Source organism: Gossypium raimondii, chromosome 4 (genome assembly GCF_025698545.1).
Source record: "Gossypium raimondii isolate GPD5lz chromosome 4, ASM2569854v1, whole genome shotgun sequence".
Classification (NCBI taxonomy): Eukaryota; Viridiplantae; Streptophyta; class Magnoliopsida; order Malvales; family Malvaceae; genus Gossypium; species Gossypium raimondii.
In genome coordinates, this window is record NC_068568.1 from 1,594,116 (window position 1) to 1,607,316 (window position 13,201).

General features: G+C 29.8%; 1 protein-coding gene across 4 annotated transcripts; it reads left to right on the forward strand.

Moving 5' to 3' along the window:
• The first annotated feature begins 6,629 nt into the window (after positions 1 to 6,629).
• Positions 6,630 to 8,827, forward strand: LOC105779377 (rRNA biogenesis protein RRP5). 4 transcript variants are annotated; one of them, XM_052629562.1, is made up of 5 exons: positions 6,630 to 6,904; positions 7,058 to 7,108; positions 7,575 to 7,728; positions 7,817 to 7,922; positions 8,543 to 8,827. In XM_052629562.1, exons 3-5 carry the CDS (start codon positions 7,591 to 7,593, stop codon positions 8,632 to 8,634), a joined length of 336 nt encoding a protein of 111 aa, XP_052485522.1. In that variant the 5' UTR covers positions 6,630 to 6,904; positions 7,058 to 7,108; positions 7,575 to 7,590; the 3' UTR covers positions 8,635 to 8,827. The 4 variants fall into 4 exon arrangements, with proteins under 4 accessions (XP_052485522.1, XP_052485524.1, XP_012458578.1 ...); XM_052629564.1 differs by having other exon boundaries at positions 8,546 to 8,827; XM_012603124.2 differs by having other exon boundaries at positions 7,071 to 7,108.
• Positions 8,828 to 13,201: the final 4,374 nt, after the last annotated feature.

The window sequence follows — 13,201 nt, forward strand, 5'->3', positions numbered from 1 at the left end:
ACTGAGGACAGCAGTTGGATTGATCCACGCAAATTCTAAAATATACCAATCGGGAAACCCTAAACTCTAAACCCTAAAACCTAAAAGTTTAGAATACTTATTTTTTCTTGAATAGAAAATGATGAATATTTAAATTAATTAACAATTTAATACTAAAATAAAAAAAATTAGGGTAAACTACCAAAATAGTCACTTTTGTTTGCCTTAGGTTACATTTTAGTCACTTATGTTTGAAATGTTACATTTTAGTCATTTACGTTATCGTGTTGTAACATTTTAGTCACTGAGTCGTTAATTGTCGACAATGGTGTAACGGTAAGTTGATGTGGCACGTTAAATCATCATTTCAAACGAAAATTTTAGGTTAAATTCTACAATTGATCCCTATATTTTTTCATTTTCAACAATTTATAAATATTCTTTTATGTTCTTCTAACTTTTTTTTCCATCCTCTTATGCTTCTTCCACTATTTTCCTCCATTCTTCATTTATTTTAACATAGTTTTTCTATGCTTTCCATTTGGAACTAGTCCACAAGCTCGCCTCACTCAAAAAAAAATTAAATTATTCAAAAAATAAAACATAGAAAACTACGTTGAAAGAAATGGAGAATGGAGAAAAATAAAGGAAGAAGCATAAGAGAATGGAAAAGAAAGAAAGTTAAAAAAACATAAAAGAAAAAAATTAAATTGCTCCAAACGAAAAAATATGGGGACCGATTGTATAAATTAACCTAGAATTTTATTTGAAATGATTATTTAACGTACACATCAGTTTCATCGTTACACGTTAATGTAAACTAACGGCTCGATGACTAAAATATTACAACGTGATAACATAAGTAACTAAAACGTAACATTTTAAACATAAGTGACTAAAATGTAACCTGAGCCAAACAAAAGTGACTATTTTAGTAGTTTACCCAAAAAATTAATACATTTAAAATTTGGAGTCATTATTATTAGCAAAATTTTATCTAAATATCACCTCTGATCTTAATAAAATTAATATCAAACCTTAAAACGGACGAGGACATGCATATATTAACATTTGAAACTTCTTTTCCAGCCGTAGTTCACATTAGCACTGAAACCTGTACAGGAGAGTCCTGCAATCAAGAAAAGAATCTAAGCTGTCTTGCACCAACGGCGCTATATAATGGCCTGGAGATTAAGAAAGGATTTCCCGTCACTTTTTTGTTTTTTAATTTCGTGGTCTTCTAAACCCACCCAACCAATGAGTTTTTACAGTGCTATGTTTTTCCTTTCTACAGTCATGATTTATGAACAACACATTTACAGCTATCAGTTTTTGTACCCTTTACAGGCTTACTCGGATGTGTTTTCAAGTTTCACCGCGTTTACCTTGTCTTATCTACGTATAATGACCGTGTTTTTGTTTTTTCCTTTACTCCAGGAACTCATCTTTACTAACACAGCAAAGCAGCCTCATGTTGTTTAGTTATATATGTGCAGCTGATTACAAGCACATACAAATAATTGGACCATCCCCTCTTTGCATATACAACTTTTTACCCACCTTACATGGCAACTCTATCCAAATGGTGTTCTCAAGGTCACTCACAGGTACTGAAATCAAAAAGAGGTTGTCAATCCCCTCAAATATCCTGCCTTCTTTGCCAAGTTTCAATAGAAGCCATGCTGTCAGAATTAAGCTAATGTACGGGACAGAGATCTGGCCAATTGTCTGCACTATCCTCAAGAAAGGGTACAAGAAGCCTGTTTTCTCCGGTCCATTATGGAGAAATTTTGTTATTAGTAAGAAGCTCAGAATTGGAGATAGAATCTGCATGTACAAAGTGCACGATTCTGACTATAGGCTCGAAGTGGAGAAACCAACAGCAACCAGCAACATGGAGCTTGCCATGGCCGTTTGGTTGAGCATCATGTCATTGCCGCCTGTCTGGCTATTTGGTACTAATCTAAGCGATGAAACCACCGAAATGAGTGCTGGAAAAGAAGTTAGAATCTTGTGAATTTGTTTTCATTTCAATTGTAGTTTTTTTTTGGTAAATGTCACTCAACTTTCAACTTTGATGCAGTTGACAAAATAGTTACTCTGGTTTTAATTCAGTAACTGAACTTTTGAAAAATAACAAATGAATCCTACTAGCTATTTTTTGTTATAGACGTAACGGAAAGATGACCTATCATCCTATTGTATAAACAACCCAATTTAAAACCCTAGCTGGGCTAGTTAGTAAAAGAAAAAGAAGAAGAAAAAGAAGAAGAGAAGGAGAAGAAAAAGAAGAAAAAGAGAAAAATTCTAGAGTGGTTCAACAACAACATGAGGTTATGGATCATGGAGACGGTGTGGGGCAAGCTTCACAAAGAACAATTCCGGTGACGAGAAAGGTCAAGAGCTTTTCTTCGTTGTATCCAGACAAATGTACCATCTGATCTCTACTTAAAGACTTGTATAGTGTTGGCTTGTTCTTTTTGTGTTGAGGAAATGAGAAGAATTGCGAGAAGAGTAGAAAAATAAGAAGAGAAAACAAAGGCGGGAGGCAGAGCAGAGGCAATAGCGGGGGTGATGTCTATTGCAATGGCAAGGGTCAGCGACCTTAAAAATGTCATAACTTTTGTTTGGCATCTCCATTTCTTCTTCTTCTTCTTTTTCTTTTACTGTTAACTAGCCATGATAGATGCTTTGGAAATAGAATCTGCCATGGTTTAGGGATAAAATGGTGTGGTTGTTGCTGTCGCAGACGAGTTCAAGTTCAAACCAATGGTCCCCGAAGTTGGGAGGTTAGGTTGATAACCTAAAAGGGTAGCTTATTGTGACATTTCCACAATCAGTTGAGTTCCAATATTTGTTTCTGGTTTTGACATTGATTGGAAGGTAAAGAAGTTGTGGTTTCCACTATGGTTTGGGTTTGGGTTATTGTAACACCCCTTACCCGTATTCCTTGACGGAACAGAGTATGAGATATTACTAATTTTTTTTTACAAAATTTCGGCAGCATTTCTGCTTATTTTTACATAAAACCCCTGCAAATTTTCAAACACAATTTCACACAAATTCAATATTCCAACCAAATACAGTTGTATGTTCAGACACAATTTATCCATTATAAACTCCAACATTTTCAACCGAATAATATTTTATATACATATTCATACCACATTACATAAAGTCATCTATACATGCCATGTTTCAAAAGTGTTAATTGCTAAAATACCCAAAAAGATGATGATAGTGTGGATGATATTCTAACTTCGTCCAAGTTCCGAGCTGATTGATGTCACTATAATCAAGGGAAAATAAAAACGAGTAAGCATATAGCTTAGTAAGTAAACATATGACAAATAAATAAATTTCTCACATGATTACATAGTAACATAATTTTAATCACACATAAATTTCATTGTTTGCTCAATTTCCAGCAAACTATTTTTCTGCATCACAATCACTAATTTATTTTTATCGGGAGCTACCGGGCTCCAAATTAAGTTCCATAAATTTTCCCCTAAACTAGACTCATATAGCTTTCCACCATAAAATTTTCAGAATTTTTGGTTTAACCAATTAGTACAGTTTATTCTCTAAAGATTCTCCTGTTTCACTGCTCGATAGTTCTGACCTCTCCTTACTAAAATTTACTTCACTCTGTGTAAAAAATTCAAACAATGTTCTCGTTTGTTTCTAATAAAAATAGACCCAATAAGTAATCCAAGCATATAAATTCCAGGCCATAATTATTTTTGTACAATTTTTGGTAATTTTTCAAATTTGGAACAGGGGAATTCGAAATTAATTCAACCCTGTCTCAATAAAATTCAAATATCCCAAATATACAACTCTTTTGCTTGCTCATTTCTTTCATATGAAAATAGACTCACTCAGATTCAATTTCATATATTATTCAACTTCTAATTCATTTTCCACCATTTATGGTAATTTTTCAAAATTGCCCAACTGCTGTTGTTCAAAACAGTTTTGTATTTAAATTACTCTTTTGTAGTTTTGATATTTCCTCCCATCTTACGCATGGGTTGATAAAGTATCAAACCCAAATATTCCTCACAAAATCTTGTCGACCATATATAGATATTCATCTTTCCAATTTCCTCGTTGAACACTCGGAATGTTATCCGTTATCGGTGGATTCAGCACTTAGCAACCACCAGTGATTCGGGGAATCAGCACTTAGCAACCCCTTTCACATTCAAAAATACGGTGGAATCAGCACTTAGCAACCACCAATGATTCGGGGAATCAGCACTTAGCAACCCTTTGGGGGAATCAGTACTTAGCAACCCCCTTTTACATTTTAAGATACGGTGGAATTAGCACTTAGCAACCACCAATGAATCTGGGAATCAGCACTTAGCAACCCCTTTCACATTTAATATACGGTGGGATCAGCACTTAACAACCACCAACGATTCGGGGAATCAGCACTTAGCAAACCCTTGGGGGAATCAGCACTTAGCAACCCCCTTTTTATTCAATGTACTCCGGCTTATTCCGAATGTTCAACCGGAAACCGTGTTTTTCAACACTTTACCACCTTTCCCAACTTAACCACATATTTAGAATCTTTGCCAAATATTTATTCTATGTTCAAATAAGTCTCAACATATATCAAATAATATCAAAATAATGTATTATTTCACATGTTTATTTACCTCGGTGCAAAATATCAAAATTTTGCAATTTACTCCACTATCTTCTCTTTTCCCCGTTTGAGATATTCTTCTCGTCTTTCTTGATTATGGAGCTTGGAAGCTTGAAAACTCTAACTATGGCTTCCCCCCTTGCTGATTTCGTCCAAATGAAGAAGATGAGCACAATTTGCCATCTTTTTCCCTTTTAATTCATTTTAATTACTAGATTACCAAATTGCCCCTAACTTAAAATTTTCCTATTTCACTTATCTCATGTCCATTTTTGTCTACCAACTTAACCTAAGGACTTCCAATTTAAAGTTTCATAACAAATGGACACCTCTAACAAGTAGAACTCAACTTTTTCACTTTTTACAATTTAGTCCTTTTGACTAAATTGAGTGCCCAAACGTCAAAATTTTTGAACGAAATTTTCACGAAATCTTTCCGTGAAATTGTAGACCATAAAAATATAATAATAATCATATTTTCCCTCGTCAGATTTGTGGTCCTGAAACTACTATTTCGACTAGGCTCAGAATCGGGCTGTTACAGTTATGGTTAATTGGGTTTCCACGTTAGTCAATTTGGTTTTCATCGTTGCTAGTTAACTGATCATATCAGCTAGTTAACTGGCCACGTCAGCTAGTTAGCTAGCCACGTCAATTGTCCCACTAAGTCTGTGAAGAAAAATGTTAATTAATGACTGATTTTTCACTTTTCGATAATGTTAATTATTGATTTATTATTTTTTGAAAGTTGAGTGACTGAATGGAAACCAGAATGACACTTTTGTCAGTTCTATTAAAGTTGAGTAACTTTTGGTGTAATTTACCCTAGTTTTTCCCCCCTAAAACCAAGCAAGTTTTAGGTATGCAATCCCTTGCGTACCTAGAAATATGAGATAGTTTTAATACAAAGTTTTGTGTTATTTTTGATATTACAGCTCAAAATTTAAGAATGTTTGAATAAAAATATTAGTTAAAATATGGATTTTGGTAAAAAGAATTAGGCAAATTTAAAGTATGGATTGAGCTCAAATTTAAACATTTAAAGTTCGAGTCCGATTTTTTTGAGTTTATAATGTTTGATGTTATGTTTTTTTATATAATATAATTATAACACACAAAAATCAAATCTATCATAGTATATAATATTAATATAATTTAAGCATTAAAATATTAATATAATTATATATAATCTTAATAAATAAACATATATTAATTTACTAATTATATAAAAGTCTTCTAAAATGGCGAGTAACCAGCAAATTAAGTAGCTGCACATAGAAATATGTATTCCTCTACTCTTGCACTTTTATTCTATGAATTTAAGATAAGTTTTAATGGAGAATTGGATGTAGTACATGCGTTACGCTTAATTTATTTTTATCTTATGTTATAGTATTGTTATAGTCTCTAATTTTACCGTCCATTGTTGTTTTTACACAAATAGTATCTCTCTATTTTTAGACTTCAAATTTCAAGTTCAGCTTTTAACACTGTTAAATTTTTTTGTTAAATTTATTGATGTGACATTTTAAAATAAAAACACCCACTTCGTAATTATGTAAGTTAGAAAATGATGTTTTAATGAAATAGAAATTAACAAAATAGTTTTAATAATATAAACAATTAAACCTAAATTTTGAATTTACAAATAATATAAAAATACCCTAAAAACTATTTGAATTTTTTTAATTATATTAAAATCATGTTTTCTTAATGTGATTATTTTAAAATTACAGAAAATATATTTTTAATAAAATAAAATAGATATTTAAATTTCATCAATTGTGATATTCTTTTAAAAATATATTTTTATTTCTTATTTTATTTACTATATTAATGTGTATGATGTCATTTCTGTATGATGTCATCTTATCGCATCAGCTTGGTGACATCATCTTCATTATGGCCAGTCTGATGTCATCTTATCACGTTAGCGTCACTAAAGTCTATAATTTTAGGCTGCGTTCTTCATTGCTTAACAAACGAACTTTTCCTTGAAAAAATGCTTTTCTTTGAAAAGCAATGAAGAACGAGCTTCGTTTGGTAACAAATTCTCAGAAGCTGAGAAGTGTTTTTGGGCAGACGGAGAAGTAAAAATTTTTAACTTTTCAGCCAAGAAGTGCTTTTGGCTGGTTCATTTACTTTTTTAGCCACACACGAACGCCCTTATCTGCTCTCTGCTGCTTCTTTGCCCTCATCTCTGCCCTCTGCTGGTTCTGTGTTCTGCCCTTTGCTGGTTCTTTGTTTCTCTGCCCTTTACCGGTGAGTTTATTTTTTTCTTCTCTTCTTCTCTTCTTCTGTATATTTTTGTTTGTCTGGGATTGATTTTCAAATTCCCTGCCCTCTGCCCTTTGCTGGTTCTTTGATTTTCAATTTCCCTACCCTCTGCCCTTTGCTGGTTCTTTGGCCTTGAAGCTGCACCAAACAGTAAATGCTGTTGTGGAGATTGTGAAAGAACATTACTTGGTATGTAGGCAATGCTGTTCAATTTGTTGTCAGCTTACTGCAGTTGTCTCATAAATTCTGAACTCCTTTTAATGTTTTATTAAGTTATTGCAATTCCTGAGTATAACCATGCCATAGGGTATGCATCAATAGCAGATTACAATACACAAAAGCTTCCCCATAAACAATTTGTGAATGGGCAGAGGTGAGGTTGATTTTAGTGACCAATCATTTTTTGCTTATTTTTCGCTTATTTGTATATGTAAATTGGCTGCAGTAATCTTTACAACGTTGTAATTGGTGTTTGGAATTAATATCCTCCATTGTTTAATTGCTTCAATAGCAGCTCCATTTTTGCCTTATGGATAAGGTGTCATTTTCATTTTTGTTTGGTTTCTTTTCAAGTCCTGTAGTGTTCTTGCATGCTTGTTGTGGATGTGTTACTAATGCCTATCAAGCTTAAATACACTCAAAATGATTGATGCAGGGTTATTGCAACTGTTATGGCTCTTCCAAGTCCTGAAACGTCAGGAAGGTTGCTTTTGCTCCTTAATTCGATTGGTGAGGTCACTGAGACATCCAGTTCAAAATGGGCCAAAAAGAAGTCTAGTTATAATGTGGGATCGTTGGTTCCATCAGAGGTGAAAAATTAGTGTTTGATCTTTTAGCTTTTTTGTGCTTGTTTGATTCAAATACATCTATTGAATACTTGTGCTAAATGCTCCATAGGTTACTGAAATAATGCCCCTTGAGTTGAGATTGAAATTTGGAATTGGTTTCTGTGGACGGGTTCATATAACAGAGGATTTGTCTATTAAACCCGCCATGCTTGCTGGTAAGACAATTTCTTGGAAACTTCTGTCGAATGCATGTGAATCTACTTTCAAGCCATGATATAAAAATAAAATTTGTTATATATTTAAAATATTAACTACTAGGCAAATTACTTTTAGTTTCACTTTTTCTATAAGACTCGAGCTTGACTCATATGATCAAACCACACTTTAAAGTCAAAATCAAGATCAATTCATTTTTCTGTTCCTTCTTTGGAAATGATTTTACAATTAAGCTGATTCAGCCCCAACTGTTAGCAAGCATCTGTGCTCATGTCCCCAGAATAACAGTATCTATATTATTTGAGTGAATGAATCTATCGAAACATTAATTGCTTTCTTTACTTGTTTATCAGAAATTTCCATATCATATTATCATAGAAACTGTCATGATTGCTATCCATTGCTTCACTAGTTTCTAATCCTTGGGGCTCTTATAAAGGTTTAGCCCTCTTTCGCACTTTATTTCTCTGCAACCTTAATATGTATTTCTATCAGATGAATAACTTTTGGAATTAGAGTTTCTCTTGTCTTTTATTTTTGAAACATTGGTCTTTTCCCCTTTATGAAGTTTTTGTGGTAGACTTTGTTTTGAGCCTAACTTGAACTTTGTTGATCTTAGAAGCGCAAAAGAGAAGCTTCCAAGGCCTTGGAGCTGCACCAAACAGTAAATGCTGTTGTGGAGATTGTGAAAGAACATTACTTGGTATGTAGGCAATGCTGATTTTGTTGGTCTATTCAAAATATGTTCAACATCTGAGTGGGCTGAAATTTGCTTTTCTGTTTCTCTTGTACTTTTTTACATCATGGTATGTACTAGTTTTATTACTATAGGTCTGATTCTGTTTAAAGATTTTAGTTGAACCTTTAAATGAAATGCAATACACGCTAAACTGTTCAATTGAAACTATGTTTGCTTTTATAATTCTAAGTATTTTGTTTTATATTCTCAAACATTTAATCTAAGGGGTGATGAAATTGTTAGTTCGATCCATTGTTAATTGAACTATAATTATCTAAACCGTTAGTTGAATTGAGCTTTTTTCTGTTAAAATAATTAACCGAATCGAACCAACTTCAATTAATTTTGTCGGCTTTCTATTGAATTGTTATTTATATAACTTTTTTTTTTTCTTTTGGTCCAAAGTTCATACCATTTTGAAACAATTATTGGCAAACATTACACTAAAATAGTAGTGTGCATTAAATCGGAACAAAAGTATGACAAACAATGTGCATTGTCATATATTAGAACAAAAACATTATAACATTACAATACAATGACAGTTGGAACGAAATTGATAGGTGTTTAATTAATTAAAATTAAAATATAATTTTATAATAATACAATCGTGTCAATATCTAATTACAAATATTTAATTTTATATTTAAATATTTAAATATAGTTTATATATTCTAATTAAATTTCATAAATAATTAATATTAATTACTTAGAAATATTTAAAATTAATATTATTTATTAAAATATTAACAATAAGTTATAATAAATTATTTTTTTATATTTTTGCTAAAATATCATAATATTAACTAATTTGAACACTATTTAAATACATATTTGTTACTTTATAATCTCATGTCTAAAATGGACATTTTATTCTTCAAAAGCACTTTTTGATAGCAATGCCAAACACTGAAATTTCTCAAAAGCACTTCTCAAAAGCAATAAAGAATTGACCCTTAATCATTATACCAACATCATCGTTAAATCGAAAAACTGTCAGGGCCTGTATTGTAAGTACAAACTTCAATTATTTTTTATTAAATAGGTGATTTTAGTATTTATAGGCTATTTTACCCAATTCACCTAAAATAATTAAATAATTACAAAAATAACTCCGCTACAGAAACATTAACCGGAATAACCTGGAAGGAGCAGTGTCAAGAGGATATGGCCACCTCATGGCCGGCACACATGTCTCCAATCCCCAAAAAATCAAAAATTTTGAAAATGGGTGTTGGCAACTTGGTTCACAACACCTTAAAAAAATTTATTTATTTTATATCAGTATAACATGTATTTTAAAAAATACAGATGAGAAAAAAAATATACATAGGTGTCTGTCATTGCACAGCAGCACCAAAAAAATACTTTTTAATCACTGCTCCAATCATTAGGTGGTTTTTTGGGGATTTGAGGCATGGGTGCCAGCCATGGGTGCCTTCCTTCCATGTTATTTCGATAAATATTTTTAAACTTGGGTAATTTTTATAATTATTTATTTATTTTAGATTCGTTTAGTAAAATAGTCGTATTTATATTAAAATGATTTTTATGGCGTTTTCTATAGAAAAATTTAATTTTTATTATAATTTTGACTTGATTTTTTAATGGTTTTTTTATCTTATTAATATAAAAAAATTTATCTCAAATAGTATGCACATTAAATTATTTATTAAAATGATATGTTTGCAATAGTTAGAGTGGTGCTTTACAATTTGGCACCATAAATTTTTTTCCACAATCATCATGCCATAATAGGGTTTAAAAATTTATTTTTTATTAGTGGTGTCAACCTATATGATGCCACCAGTATTTCTTGCCAAAATATGAGTTTGAATCGAGTTGGAGGGGTGGGGGAGACTTGTTTGGCGGCACCCAGGTGGAGGGACATTGTCAGGCGGCACCAGGCCCTATTAAAACAAAGCCTTCTTAAACGGTTTAATAGTTAACTGAGAAGAATAAAGGAGAAAAATATTTTAAAAATATGTTGAAAATCGGTAAAAACTAGTGAACATGGGTAAATTTTGATTTCAACATTTTTTAAAAATATCCTTAATACTTTCACAAATTAATTTGAAAAGGTAACGTGTCTTTTCGGAATACATACACAGCGTATGAGATAGAACAACACCATTTTAGGCAAAAGTTGACTAGGCTTGAGGGCAATTTCAACATAATTTTTCCTTTCCTGTTATTGATTAACTGTTAAACCGTTCAAGAAAATTTTGTTTAAATAGGGTTTGGTGTCGCCTAACAACGTCCCTGGGCACCACCACTCAACCAGTGCCGATATTAAGTTGGCCCTCAACTCAAACACATTGATTAATGCCGCTGATTCAAATCTTGTGACATATAGGTGGGGCACAATCAATTCGTCCAGTCGATAGGTTCGACTGAATCATGGCCACGCGGCCTCAACTCGCGATATGCATCCTAATCATATTAAATTACAACATTAGTTAAGATCTCACAATTAATTAAAAAATTACGTGCAACTATTATGAAAAAAATTCCGTGCAATATTAGAACCTTTTTTTTACTGGTAAATGGATCGTCTTTACTTTGTGATCATCTATTGTAATTAAAGAACCCGTCTCGATATCTGCACAAACAATTAAAATTTTAATCATTGACTTAACAAATAAACAATATAAAAATAACAACAATTATTTAATTTGAAATTTGATCCATACACTTTGATTTGGTGTAATTATATATATGAAACTTTAATTACAATTCAAATATATACATGTAAGTCTAATTTTAATTTAATATACATATTTAAAGAAATTATTAGAAAATATGAAATGACTAAGATGTGTACGAGGAAGTGGCCACTTCTTGAGGCACTACAAGAGACTAGTTTATTTCTATATTTGTGAGTTTGAAAATTTATTGAATCAAATTTTTGATCTAGGCCTATTGGGTCGAGTAGGTTACTCAACCCTTAGACGGCTCTAGCTTAGATGGATTTTGTGAGAATATATATATATATATATATATATATATATATATATATATTCTAGAACCAATTTTAGAATCTTCGCAGCTAATGCATCCTAACAAACTGGTTGGCTGGAACTTGTTCTTAGGCGCTCGCTATCTATTTTCATTGTTCAACCCTTTGACAACATGAAAAAACCAAAAGTTTTGCCCTCTCTCTCTATCTATCCATGGGATTGAAAGGCGGAGGCCTTTGGTGTTTCATCCAGTCAAGAGTTAGGGCCTCGTAACCACTAGCCAATATGTTTTTCCTTTTCTCACATTCGTTTATGGTTTGATATGTATTTTCACAAACAAATTATTAAAAAATTTAAAATACTTCAAAAGAACTAAATATCACCTTTTTAAAAATAGATTATTATTATTATGTTATGATTATATTATATTTTAATATATATTTATATTAAATTATATAATTATAATTAAATTTATTTAATAATATTTAATATAATAATTTTAGAATATTATATTTATTATTTTGAAATTATTCATAAATATTAACTTCATAAATTTGATTATAATAATTATATTATTAATAAATTTATAATTTAATTAATTTATAAAAATTTAATTACATTAATAAATGTAATTATGTAATTAAATGTAGATTAATTAATTTAGATTTTAGTATAATTTATATTTATAATTATTTATAATGTCTATTTGACTAAATATTTTTATTACATTTCTAAATTTACAATTTTAAAAATTATTACTAAATATTTTAACATTTTTAATTTTTTAAAATTTATATAATTAAATCAATATGTTTAATTTTAATAGTTTAATTATATATTTATATATAATTTTTTTAAATTTATAATTTTATAATTTTAATTATATATATTTTAAATTTTATTTCAACTGTAATTTAATTGATCTTTTAATAATGTTACAATTGTAATTAATTACTATAGTACTATTTATATTTAAACTTTTAATATATTTAAATAATTATTAAATATATAAATATATTAAATATATAGATGAAATTTTTAAATTATATAAAATTCATTTTATTAAAAATATGTCATAAATTAATTGAAACTCTATTATGTCAATAGTGTTGATACAATTATTTAATATGATTAAAATTAATTTAAGATTAATTTATAATTATATACTTATATTATCAATTTAATTTTAATTAGTCAATAACTAATAAAGATATTTAATAATAATGAAATTAATGTATATTATAAATTATGAATTCAAAATTAGAATCAAATTATATTGCTATCATATTGTGATTATGTATAGTAATTAATCTAAAAATTGTTATAGCTATAATAATAATAAATTTTATTAATATTAATTTCAATTATTAGATTTTAATTTAAGTTCATATATTAAGTTTATAATTAAAATTAAAACAAATTAATTAATTAAAAATTTTATAAAATAATTAAGTAGTTATTTCACATAGTAACATTAAATCAAATGATTACTAGTCTTAATTAAAATTATTTTAACTAATTAATATTAAATTTAATTATGCTGTAATTAAAAAATTCATTTATTTAATTTATTAAAATA

What these genes read in the sequence shown, in the direction of transcription:
- LOC105779377 (XM_052629562.1), top strand. Translation starts at nt 7,591, where the DNA reads ATGGCTCTTCCAAGTCCTGAAACGTCAGGAAGGTTGCTTTTGCTCCTT. An exon ending in GATCGTTGGTTCCATCAGAG is followed by an intron (nt 7,729 to 7,816) that starts GTGAAAAATTAG and finishes AATGCTCCATAG; the next exon opens with GTTACTGAAATAATGCCCCT. An exon ending in TAAACCCGCCATGCTTGCTG is followed by an intron (nt 7,923 to 8,542) that starts GTAAGACAATTT and finishes TGTTGATCTTAG; the next exon opens with AAGCGCAAAAGAGAAGCTTC.